The 12,037-nt window shown below is 40.6% G+C and overlaps 2 protein-coding genes and 1 non-coding gene across 3 annotated transcripts; 2 read left to right on the forward strand and 1 right to left on the reverse strand.

The window, feature by feature from the left end:
* Positions 1 to 68: 68 nt before the first annotated feature.
* rab13 (RAB13, member RAS oncogene family) lies at positions 69 to 6,147 on the reverse strand. The gene is made up of 8 exons (XM_060053715.1): positions 5,472 to 6,147; positions 4,550 to 4,610; positions 4,025 to 4,085; positions 3,841 to 3,918; positions 2,605 to 2,694; positions 2,339 to 2,404; positions 2,096 to 2,146; positions 69 to 1,978 (listed from the first exon to the last, which is right to left on the reverse strand). The coding sequence occupies exons 1-8, from the start codon at positions 5,593 to 5,595 to the stop codon at positions 1,913 to 1,915; spliced, it is 597 nt and encodes a 198-aa protein (XP_059909698.1). The 5' UTR covers positions 5,596 to 6,147; the 3' UTR covers positions 69 to 1,912.
* A 281-nt stretch (positions 6,148 to 6,428) lies between these two features.
* Positions 6,429 to 11,584, forward strand: rps27.2 (ribosomal protein S27, isoform 2). The gene is made up of 4 exons (XM_060053717.1): positions 6,429 to 6,568; positions 6,892 to 7,000; positions 7,351 to 7,461; positions 10,639 to 11,584. The coding sequence occupies exons 1-4, from the start codon at positions 6,563 to 6,565 to the stop codon at positions 10,665 to 10,667; spliced, it is 255 nt and encodes an 84-aa protein (XP_059909700.1). The 5' UTR covers positions 6,429 to 6,562; the 3' UTR covers positions 10,668 to 11,584.
* LOC132460240 (small nucleolar RNA SNORA13) lies at positions 7,616 to 7,745 on the forward strand. Its single transcript, XR_009526391.1, has one exon. It is a non-coding gene; the product is annotated as a small nucleolar RNA SNORA13 (small nucleolar RNA).
* Positions 11,585 to 12,037: the final 453 nt, after the last annotated feature.

Consider the following 12,037-nt stretch of genomic DNA (forward strand, 5'->3'; position numbering starts at 1 on the left):
CGAACAGATGTTGTTATGACGTTTTGAAGGGGTACATTTTCATAAACACAATGTTACATAAAACCAGCTTTTTGTTAATTTTTCTCATTCCTTTTTTACTTTATTGAGTATCGTGTTTGACAATAGAAAGTAGACAATGAATGTATGAATGCCCATACAATGAATGTTTGTCACGTATTACAGAAACGGGAACCCATTGTAAGAATTGAAAAAAGCACATACAATAGAAGTCAACAGTGCCGAGACAATTATGTTAAGATATAAAAAGGGAATGTCTCTGCATCCTTATCTCTTTCATTCCTTCTATGCTTTAGCCATAGGCCTATATATTCTCTTCTCTGATGTCTCATCTGCTCTTATTGCACTTGTCTCTGCTCCTCTATTCTATCTCATTCCCACCCTCATTACTACCAAACCATTCACTATTATAGTCTGTCCAATATTCACCTATTTTAAGGCTCCAAGAAGATATGGGCAAAATACACTACAAATGTAAAACACATTTGAGGTGTACGATGTCCGCTGGAATAGTATTCCATTCAATGTAAAAGTGTAAGACTCTAAAGGAAAATAATGCAACATGTGAAAAAAAAATCCTAGCATTCAGTTAACACCTTCAAAAGCTCTATGAATTATTTACGATTTCCTTCCAGAATTCAATATTATTAAATGTCAATAAGAACGCACTTCCTGTAACAAAAGATTGTCAGAGAGGTTAAGGCTTGAAATTGATTGATTGAGCCTCCAAAAATATCTGAATTTTTTTATGTATTTTTTTTTTTTTCAAAATCCTACAATTTTACATGAAAGTAGTTGCTAGTCTCTCAAATCAGCTTAATGGAATACTGTAGGTGGAGGTGTTATTTTTCCTATACGTCCTTGGGACTTCCATATAATTTCCTAGATAGATTTTAAAGGAATTCATGTTATCTTAACAGCCGACACTTAACTCAGGATTTGGCTGCTCTATGATAAACTGGTCCTGAAGTGCCAGGTCAATTTCTAATGTGAGAAATAATTGCTTTGCTGCTGTTTAAACTACTCCTCTACTCCTGTATCACTAGCCATGAATTATACTGACACTTTAAAATAATCAGCCGAGATCTAGTCCAAAGAATATTTTGCTGTAAACCACCCAAAGATATAAAATTGAAAAGTATTTTTCTCATTTGGTTGTTGTCTTACAGTTCAACGTGAATTAATTATGGCCACCAGATGGAGACAGCATACCGATCTCCTGTGGGTCATTCATATTATTTTCACAATAAAAAATCTGCTTCCGAAAAATCGACAGAATGGAAATTCATTCAGCATTTTGGCCTAATCCAACCATAGTATGGTTGAGATAAAAATAATAAAAAGGTTATAATATTGCCATCATCCGGTAACTACAGTTCCGACTTAGCCTATCTGAGCATCACTCTGGCTTCTGGGGGTCATGATAAGTGGGGGATCAATGTTGAATCTACGTTGGAGAGTCGAGATATGAAGGTCGACCTTAGCGTAGACGGTGTGTTTCTTAGCATCTTGCTCAGGGATGCATACAGGTGGACTATTGGGGTACGATAAACCCAGAACCTTAAGGCTGGGGTCATTCCTAGACTTTCTGCCACCATGAGATGGTTGATCCATTGGGGTCAAACCAGGGGTAGACAAGGGTTATTGCTTTGCGCTGAATGCGGCATAAGTGTACTCAAACATTAACAGCAGACCTCCGGTACAGCATTAGGAAACACTGATTATGGGTCTTTCTGATTGTCTCCGGTCATGTTACTTGCTATAATATGAATTACAGTAAGTGACATTAATAGTAGGTGCTCATTTCGTTTTCTTCTGTCCCTGTGGTTGTAGTTTACTGCTTTGTTACTTGTAAACATGATAGTAGTGACGTGTTTGTTACACAAGAGAGGATCTAGAAGAGATTACATTTGGAGGACTTCTTTTGTGTGCTGGTGATTCTGACCCGGTCGTTCTGCCCCTGTTTGAAGGAAACACAGCAAAGCAACTATGAACTCAGGGAACATAGGAAATATTACTGCATTCATATTTCTTCTTTGCTGTTTTTCTTCTGGCTTATGGATAAGCTTGTACTTACTGGTTTCCTACTGGATTTGTGTAGGATGTCCAGTGCCAAAGCCATAAAGGACTATGGGAAAAGATATAAAACAAATAGGATAGAAGATTAGAGAGGTAATAATATTAGTAGCCAACCAGCCAGCCAGCAAGTCGTAAACAGACAAGAAAGTCAGCCAGCCAGATAGACAGACGTACAGAGAGAGAGAGAGATAGGGAGAAACAGAGAGATAGACTGATAGAGAGATAGACAGTGGTATCTCACCTCGTCAACGTTGATGCTTGACTTTGCACTCGTCTCGAAGAACCTGATCCCATGATCCTTTGCCAGCTGTGAAAAGCAGAACCCAGCCCTGATTGCTTACACTCTACTGTGATGTTGAGTGATTATACTCTTACTTCCTCTTCCTGGCTGCTGCTCCTTTTCACAGCCACTTTTGTCAAATACCTTCAAATATTTGATTATGCCTTTTTGTTTTACAAGCTCAAACTCTTTCTCTCTCTCTTGCTCTTTCTTTCAGGTTGCCTCACCTTCTCGCCCGTCTCCTTGGTAACTTTCCTCTTGGCCTCGATGTCACACTTATTCCCCAGCAACATCTGACTGACTCCAGCTGAAGCATTCTGTGTGTGTGTGAGAGAGAGAGAGATGAGAGATGAGAGATGAGAGATGAGAGATGAGAGATGAGAGATGAGAGATAAGAGAGAGAGAGATTGTTCTCTGGGTTTGGGAGCTGTCTCATTTATGTAAAGTTAGACCCCAAACACAGAATAACCTGGCCTGAGCTTAGTTCCAATATAGTTTTCGATAAACACTTTTGATAAGTCAACTGTTCAAACACACTTTAGTTGTTAAGTGGCGATTCTGTTGATACTAAATAATTATGCAATCAAAGTTGCAGGGATCTCTTTAAATATCTAAATGCTGCAAGGCCGTTTTTTCATCAGTATGTTAGATTTAATGTGTTGTTCCTTAAGAGCCGGTGAACCTAAAACCACTCTTCTTTTTGGTTTTAAACGTGGTCATTTGTCCTCAACATTGTTATCTATGCTGTTTCATCAATCAAACTGAAATAAGTCCCCAATTTAGAGAAAAAAATAAAAATAAAGGGGTCGAATTCTATGTTTTCGCCCTTCTCCACAAAACACTATGTGAACTTTTCCACTTCTATTGGTGATGTCTGAGTGCCTTTTCTGAGGTAGTCTGACGTCACGACCAAGGTGCACCGGCAGTGTGTGTGGATGGTGAAGCTCAGTCTGAGCAGAGATTTATTTAATGTCCGCTTAAGGGTAAAGCTTCCCGGACACCTATAGTATTACGCTATTGTGTGTTGGGGATTTCATATACAAAATCGCTTATTATACGCTCATAACAGTCACACAAGGACGGTACTAAAAAAGTATCATCAGGTTTCTTTCCTAAACCTCTCAATACTTTTTTTAAATTTGAATTCTATCTGAAACAGTAGGTTTACTGGCTCTTCAAAATATTCAATTGACCAGGTACGAGCAGGCGATATGTTTCTTCACTTCCAATGAAGTCACATCATTCAACATATTTGATACTATAAATAATAAGCCTTCATATGAGGCAGGTTATACAATACATCCTTACATACACTTGCTATGATGCAACAGTGCCAGTGAGTAATACATAGGATTTGAAGATTTTAAGGATCAATGAGACACTTTCAAATCTATGTAAGAGAATAGTGAATTTCCTCATGCAACTGGCTGGTCGTCCTGGAGACAGGCACAACTCATCCTCACCTCTCTGATGCTTTTCATCCAGTTCTGGATGTTTTCAAAGGACTTGTCATCAGTGATGTCATACACCAGGATAATACCCTAGCGTGGAGGATAGAGGTCAGAGGTCAGTCACAGGCAGTAACCGAGAGAGGGCCAACAGGAAGTGGGGACAGTGTGATGTCTGTAGGTTGGACCAACGCCTCACCATGGCTCCCCTGTAGTAAGCTGTCGTGATGGTCTTAAAGCGCTCCTGGCCTGCCGTATCCCTATCACACACACACACACACACACACACACACACACACACACACACACACACACACACACACACACACACACACACACACACACACACACACACACACACACACACACACAAAAACAACAAAACATACAGACACATACACACACACACACACACACCAACAACAAAACATGCAAACACACTTACACACACACACACACACGCACACGCGCACACACACACACATACACAAAGAGAAACAAAGCATTAACATTAGCTGATAAACATTTAAAATGTATATTCTCAATAACCGTCAAGTTAACTTCACCAAAGCCACACAAAGTCCCACCTAGTTGGCTTTGAAACAGGGTTGAGTGCGGACTTGACACTTCATATAAGTGATATATAAGTGATACAGATACTGTGACTTTAATAAATGTCAAGAATGTCAAAACAAGGTCATTAACCAGCAACTGTGTCACTCACCAGACTTGTAGTTTCACTTTCTTTCCGTCAACCTCAATGGTTTTCACCTTGAAGTCAATTCCTGGATAAGACCAAGTGAAGGAAAAGAGGACAAGAGAGAAATATAGTGAGGAAAGAAGAAAACACACACACACACACACACACACACACACACACACACACACACACACACACACACACACACACACACACACACACACACACACACACACACACACACACACACACACACACACACACACACACACACACACACTTATATAGGTCACAAGTATCAATCAAACATATCGGACAAAATCACGACTGAATAGGCCTATATGCAATGAATAGAGGGTACTTTTTTTTAATCATTTTTAATCATCGTTCTGTTTGTGGTGTAAACAGATAGACTAATTTCCACGGGCGGTGGGATTGTTACTGTCGGGGTTTCCTGTCGGAGGGGCGGACAGAGAGGGGCAGAGGAGGGGGTTAGGGTTAGCCTCTGCTGCAAACGGTGCATGCCAGATAGAGACACGGGCATTCTTTGGGGAATAGAGAGATTGTACAGCGAGATAGGAGTGACGATATGCCCACTGAAGTATGCCTACACGTTAGAAATAGCCATCTTGAAAGAGAAGAAAAGAGAGGAAGAGAACAGGGGGGACAGGCCTACTGAATAATAGGCTGCCATTGGCATATGACATTGAGTGATACCTGCTGTGAACATATTATATTAATGGACAGTAGAGCAGACTAGTTGGGACATGACAGCAGGGGAGCTCATGGGCGTGAGAAAGTAGAGCCAACTGAAGAACTGCCATAAACGGTCGGGTAATGACGGGGAAAAGCTGGAATGTCAGGAAGAGAATGATGTCACAAGAAAGTTGCAAGAGTTAAACCCCATTTGTGCTCGTCAGGGTCGACACAGCGACGCGATACGTACCGATGGTGGAGATGTAGGTAGAGTTGAAGTTGTCCTCGGCAAAACGAATGATCAGACACGTTTTTCCCACTCCACTGTCACCAATCAGCAGTAGTTTGAAAAGGAAATCATACTTTTTTGCCATGGTTATAGAAATAATTTAAGTTCAAATTGAATCGGTAGAAATAAATGATTGTCTCTTATGAAGATGTCTTTTTCATCCGAGCAGGGCTTTTCTTTAATTCGCCGATCGTCCGAGTGTTGCGGAAGCGAAGTTGCCTCTCGATGCGACCAGAATTGGCCTAGAAGAATGTTTTAATATTTTTAATAATTTCTTGCTTCTTGAAAACTTCAACCGGTAAATGTCGATCACTTTCGGACTGGGTAAACATCCACTAACTCCAAAGGCTCAATATTTCGTCCATCCACGGAATATAAACGGTCCCAGGGTTAAAGCCAATGGTCAATTATAGTTCAATCTTATAATCCAGTGATTTAATGGTCCAACATAGTCATTTAGCATCCGGGACCACAAACACTGGGATCCGGGGGAAAAAACTTGGATAACTTGCAGCCGTGTATTTATGATCCCTCGGCTCCCAGAATGACTACGTGGGAGGAGGGAGGGCGCAGCAACCCGAAGGTTCAGTCCAACGCTAGATGGCGCTGTGAGGGCGTAGCGACCCAGAGGTTCAGTCCACCACTAGGCAGGCGCTGTGGGCTCACATGGGGCTCTAATATTAAATGTCTGATTACAATTTTCTTATCCCACTGTTTAATTGTTTCAAACTAGGTGTGCAAATGTTCAATAAGTACATGCGGGTACTAACCAATGTAGCGTACCTTTCTGTGAACATCTATCGAATAGGAAAAATATGCATATATAAAACAATTTTACGAAACGGATGGCGTGTTGACCTCACAAAGACGGCGGCATAGATATATAGAACAACTTTTCTATATATATCTATGGACGGCGGACTCGGAGGTCGGATTCCGACTCGGGTTTTTATTTCCGGGTCCTTCTAGAGATTTAGAACAGCTTCCGGTAAATTACCACCGCATGCTCCTGAGTCTTGTCTTTCCATACAGTCATTTCCTAACCCGACAATATGCCAGTAAGTGCGCCTTTTTATACACCTTAGATCGTACGATTTAGGTCCAAGTGAGGACACGGTTAACTACTATTTAAAACGAGTTAATGTTCATGTAGACTTTAACACGTTCATGCTGTTTGAGTATTTAGCTCCACGTCGGCTGGACATACTGCACGCATAATGGCGAAGCACATGTACAACAAAGAGTCAACGTCATACGGCGATCTTTCATTATTGATGCATGACTTTTTCGATAGTATTAGTTAATGTTGATAATCCTCTCCTGTAATGTATATTAAATATGGCCTTTGTGATGTGGTGCTGAGCTGAGGTTTGGTTTACAGCTCGCCAGGGACCTGCTGCACCCGACCCCCGAGGAGCAGAAGAGGACGCACAAGAAGAAGCGTCTTGTACAAAGTCCAAATTCATACTTCATGGATGTAAAATGCCCAGGTAACGCTGGGAAATATGTCGGTTATAGTGTAATCGTTAAATCAGTTTCGACTTTTATTTTACCCGATCATTGATTAATTGGTGATCGTCAACTATGACAAACTAGTGCCTGTCAGCTTACCGTGATGACCTGAGACCCACAGGATTCATAGTACCTTACTAGAGCACCTGTTGAGACCAAACCAGTTCAGATCTGCAACCTTTCCAAATGCTTGCTCCAAATGGTCTTAACGTGCTGATTGCAGCATAATAGCCAATGGGTCGATACATATGGACGTAGTGTGGCGTTCAACAGACCAGTTTGCTTTCAGTGTTTTGATACCAATGTTTGAATTATTATTTGTTTGCAGGTTGCTACAAAATTACCACCGTTTTTAGCGCTGCGCAGACAGTCGTGCTCTGTGTCGGCTGCTCCACAGTCCTCTGCCAGCCTACAGGAGGGAAGGCTCGCCTCACAGAAGGTAAACACCTGCACCCATCAGTTCAGGAAATAATTTTTAAATACAATTGGATCTAAATATAGACTTGGGTGTGCCTAAATCGATTATCATATCGATGTGCAATTGTTGACGTTTATGTTCTACAGTGATGATGGCATATGACAATGCAATATCTTGCCTTTGTGTTGCTCTTTCATTTGTCTGTATTGAAAGGGGTGTCAAAAAAGGCATACATTGACTCTTGTGGTTGACTGAGAAATGGGTGATCTCTAAGCCTTTCTGAAAGATGAACTGCAAGGACATGCAACACGTATATTGTTTTTAAGATGTGCGAAATACGGATAGATCAAGTTGTTTTCAGATTCCAAATTTGTTTTCAAAAAAATACTAACATGCATCCACATAATAAATGGTTGCGGTCTTTGGCCTCATATGGAAGTACAGTGTTTCCCCTAGGATGGAGTTGCAGTAGCGGAGGTGACATTTTTCTTCCTCCTCACAAATTCTTTGGTGTGCTCACAAAGCGCACCCTGCCGGGAGGTTTCCATGTGTCTGCCGGCACCATAAGGGTGTACATGCAGTACATTTGTACAGAGTAATGAGCAGGGGATATATGGAGAGATTGAACATAATGCAAGTTTAATCTTTAAAACAATTATTTACATATATTTAACAAAAAATATACTGCATCAAAATCCACCCTATACACTAAAATCACATAACACAAATACTACAACAATCTAAAAGGTCTCGGCCTCCAACCAATAAGGAACATAAAGAGGCCATGTCTCTATTGAACAAGTTTTGGGGATCTAGAGTCAATAATGGCGACGCTACTGAAAGTGTTGCTAATTTTTTTTTTATTGACAATTTTGCTAAAAATAAATTACTTAATGGGACACTTTAATATTTTAAGTCATTTATTACCTCAACGTATTCATTCATACGTCGTCATTCATACATTAAGTCGTCATTGGTGTAAAATTATCTCTGCCAAAAATCTCACTTATCCTCCTGAGCGAAGAATAATTAATATGTAGTTACATAGGACGGGTAAGCTTCATGGAGGCTTCCATGTTCTTCCGGTCTATGAACTGCCGAGACGGACAAAAAGCACTACGTGGTACAGGAAATGCAAACGCGTTTTCACTCTGAGCCAGCGTGAATGATGACTGAAATAATTCACTATCTTGCTCGAGGAATAATTACTCATACATCATTAGCTTACACTAATGATTCAATGCACCTTGACATTTCTTTGAAATAATGAACCTCATCATCACTCGAATGACTCGATGAGGTAGTATTGGATGTCATCATGACACAGCTTCTTGGCACATACTGCCCACCGTAGTTTTTGAACAAGCTAGCACTATTAGTTTGAATGCAATATACAATTGTACCACTAGATGGGAGTAATTTTTACAGTGTCCCTTTAAAAATAAGTAGATTTTTTATTTATTTTTTCAAAACGAATGGTTGCAGTAAAACCATAAAGATCCCATGCCTATCAAACATTTTTGGGCTCTAGAGTCAATAATGGCAACGCTATGGAAATTGTTCCGAAATAAAAAATCCTCAAAAATAAGATTTTTCAAAACTAAAGGATGTAGTAGAACCATAAAGAGGCCATGCCTCTATGCAACAAGTTGTGGGGCTCTAGAGTCAATAATAGCGACACTATTGAAATTGTTGCTAAATTAAAAAATCCTCAAAAGTAAAGATATATTTTACAAAACAAAATGTTGTAGTAGGACCATTAAATCTTAAATTGGCGACGCAATTGAAATTTTACCATTGTGGTCTTTTTCAGTTTTGCACTTTGCAGACGGTGTCTGTAAGCCGACAGCTCATATAAGCCAATGCAATTCACCGTTCGTTAAAGACGACTCGTTTGGATGAAAACAATGTTGTAGCTGGTTTTCTAGGTTACCACATTTAGCTAGGTGTCAATTGTGTCCAATGATGTTTCACTGATAATTTATTGAACCTCAAACTCAGAATCTGCCAATTTATCTCCAACTTTACGGAAGTTACACTCCGTTAATATGCTTTACTCACAGGTGTGTGAATTGACCTGGATAAGAAATTGGCGTAAAATAATATTTGTTTCCAAAGAGAAGACGGAGCTCTCCTCTCTGCTTTACTCAGGTGTGTGAATTGGGGCCCGACCGATATTGATTTTTGAGTGCCGATGCCGATTATTTTCAGAGAAAAATTACGATTACGATTTAATTCGGCCGATAAAAAAAATAAAATAAAAAAAAGCATATAAAACGTAGTTTTTGATACCTTAAATATACTTTAAACACTTTTGACGAATATGTGAATTGAATGCAGAACCTTTGAGTGTTTTAGAATACATTTACAGTCAAATATTAGTGTAATTTAAAATGTAAAATAAATAACTAACTCCCAATGTGCTGCGCTCGTGAGCAGTGACTAACACGTGCGTGCTGAGCAGTATGGGCTGACCTAAAGAAAAACGGGCACAACATGCTCAAACAACGCGTCTTGTGTACATTGGTGAGGTGAGCGCGCAGCGTGCTTTCATGTTGTACGGTAAAATTCAATCTCCTCTTTTTTACTCCAGCTAAAGTTGTTAGTTAGCTAGGCGAGTAGGAGAGCAATCTGCAGGATACTAAGCGCAATAAAATTTCTAAAAAAAAAAAATCGGTTGTAATCTGCGTCTTTTTGGCAGATGTCGATTATTTTCAAAAAGGCTATAATCGGCCGATTAAATCGGCAGGCCGATGAATCGGTCGGGCTCTAGTGTGAATGGACCTGTATATGAAGCGTCCGTAGCGCAAAATAATGCATTCGTTTTTTAAAGAGTTAAGACGGAGCGTACCGCCGCTGCTAGGTGCATATAGGGGAAACACTGAAGTATGGCCACACATGAACACAGAAGGGTGTGTATGAGATCAAGGGCTGGTTTTATATCATGCTACAATGCACCCTTGCCTCCTCTGAACCCTGCAGTAACCTTTCATATCCAGTGGGGGTCATCTGTGTTCTGCTCAGCTAATTCTGGTCAAAATGAATATAATCTTAATGTAAACTTATTCTCCAATTCTCTGTATTATGGGATTAGGCACTTCATTTAATTGAGAGCACTATGCTGCTCCAGTAGTTAAATGCATACGCCTTCATCTATATGTAGGTGTTCTCCAGTTTAATCCCATCTCTCTCCTATAGGATGCTCTTTCAGACGAAAACAGCACTAGTGTTCCAGCGATAACACTGCTGGGAGACTGGTCCCAGACACTTGATAAACAACACTGCCCAGAACAGACGGAACAGGAGCCCTCTAAGGTGGAGAACCTACCAATAAACAACGGCGGAGGAGGCTGAATCTGAAACGGCTGTTCGATGGCATTCTCTCTCCAGTGTTTACAAAGGAAACTTTGGCGGAGTGAGGATTCAGGCCACACCGGTTGGGTTGTTTACCTCCATATCTCTTAATAAAGTTAGTTTCTTTGGTTTTCCTAAATCTTGCTCTTCATTTATTATTTTTGCCACAAGTTTCTCGCATGTCTTGGACTTTTCATTTTTACTGAAAGATTGATCCATAAGCTTGTATTATACTTTACTTTGTAATCAAATGAAGACAGTTGGAAACGTGGTTGTTGTGGGACCAACCGCTAAATGCTCTACTGGAGGTAGAGCCTGTTCTGAGCAGCACAGCAGGCTGTATTGCCAACCCCGCTGTTTGTACCCCCTGGATCTACGTTGGCTAAATTCCCCCTAAACCTTTCGAACCCCTGTGGACTTTAGTTTAATGCAAGCACTTTGTTTTTATTTGAGGTAGCAGTTGATTGATTGTTGCCACGTCATTATCCCTCTGTCTGAATTGGGCCCCTTCTGCTTTTGATGTCCAATCAACTTAATATATGATCAGAGTGTTCAGTTATATAAGGCTTAATGTCACAGTAATGCAGGTATTTTGAAGGTCTGTCTGTACATTTGCATGTACTGCTTGGCCTTCTGCGTGCTGGGAGTTTCACACAATATCATCAAATGAGGACATGAGCTACATCTCTTGACGGCACAAAACTGGTTGCTATGGCAACATTTTAATGTTTCCCCTCATGTGATCAAGATTAAAATACTTGCACCCAAATAAAGCCATAACAAAAGGGTACTACTCTAATGTCTTTCTTTGGATATAATGAGAATAGATATTGGGGTGTCTGTGCAAATAAGGCTCCCTGCTGTTTACTTGCTAATAGCGCTGCTGTTATGGCCCTGACTGACCAAAACTAGGATGAGCTGAAGATCCTGGAGTTTGAATAGTGTCCAGTCTCCCTTGGCTACGGAGGGATGCCGGTGACTGACATGATCAAACCGTTGGCTCTGTTCCACATCAATCTCCCTGTTTGTACATGGGAGTCTAACCTATCGAAGCTCTGCTATCCTTGAGCCATCCTGTCGATAGCGTGTATGCCGGTGACATCGCTGAGTATGTCACCGACGTAAGACCAAGTGCTCTGCTCTGTAGCAGGGACGTCTCAAGGCTGAAACTGAATCACAAAGTTTGTACCAGGGTCAGGGTTCACATGCAAAACATTACTACCTAATCAACACCTATGTGCCT

The sequence above is a fragment of the Gadus macrocephalus genome, chromosome 6 (genome assembly GCF_031168955.1).
Source record: "Gadus macrocephalus chromosome 6, ASM3116895v1".
In the NCBI taxonomy this organism is placed as follows: domain Eukaryota; kingdom Metazoa; phylum Chordata; class Actinopteri; order Gadiformes; family Gadidae; genus Gadus; species Gadus macrocephalus.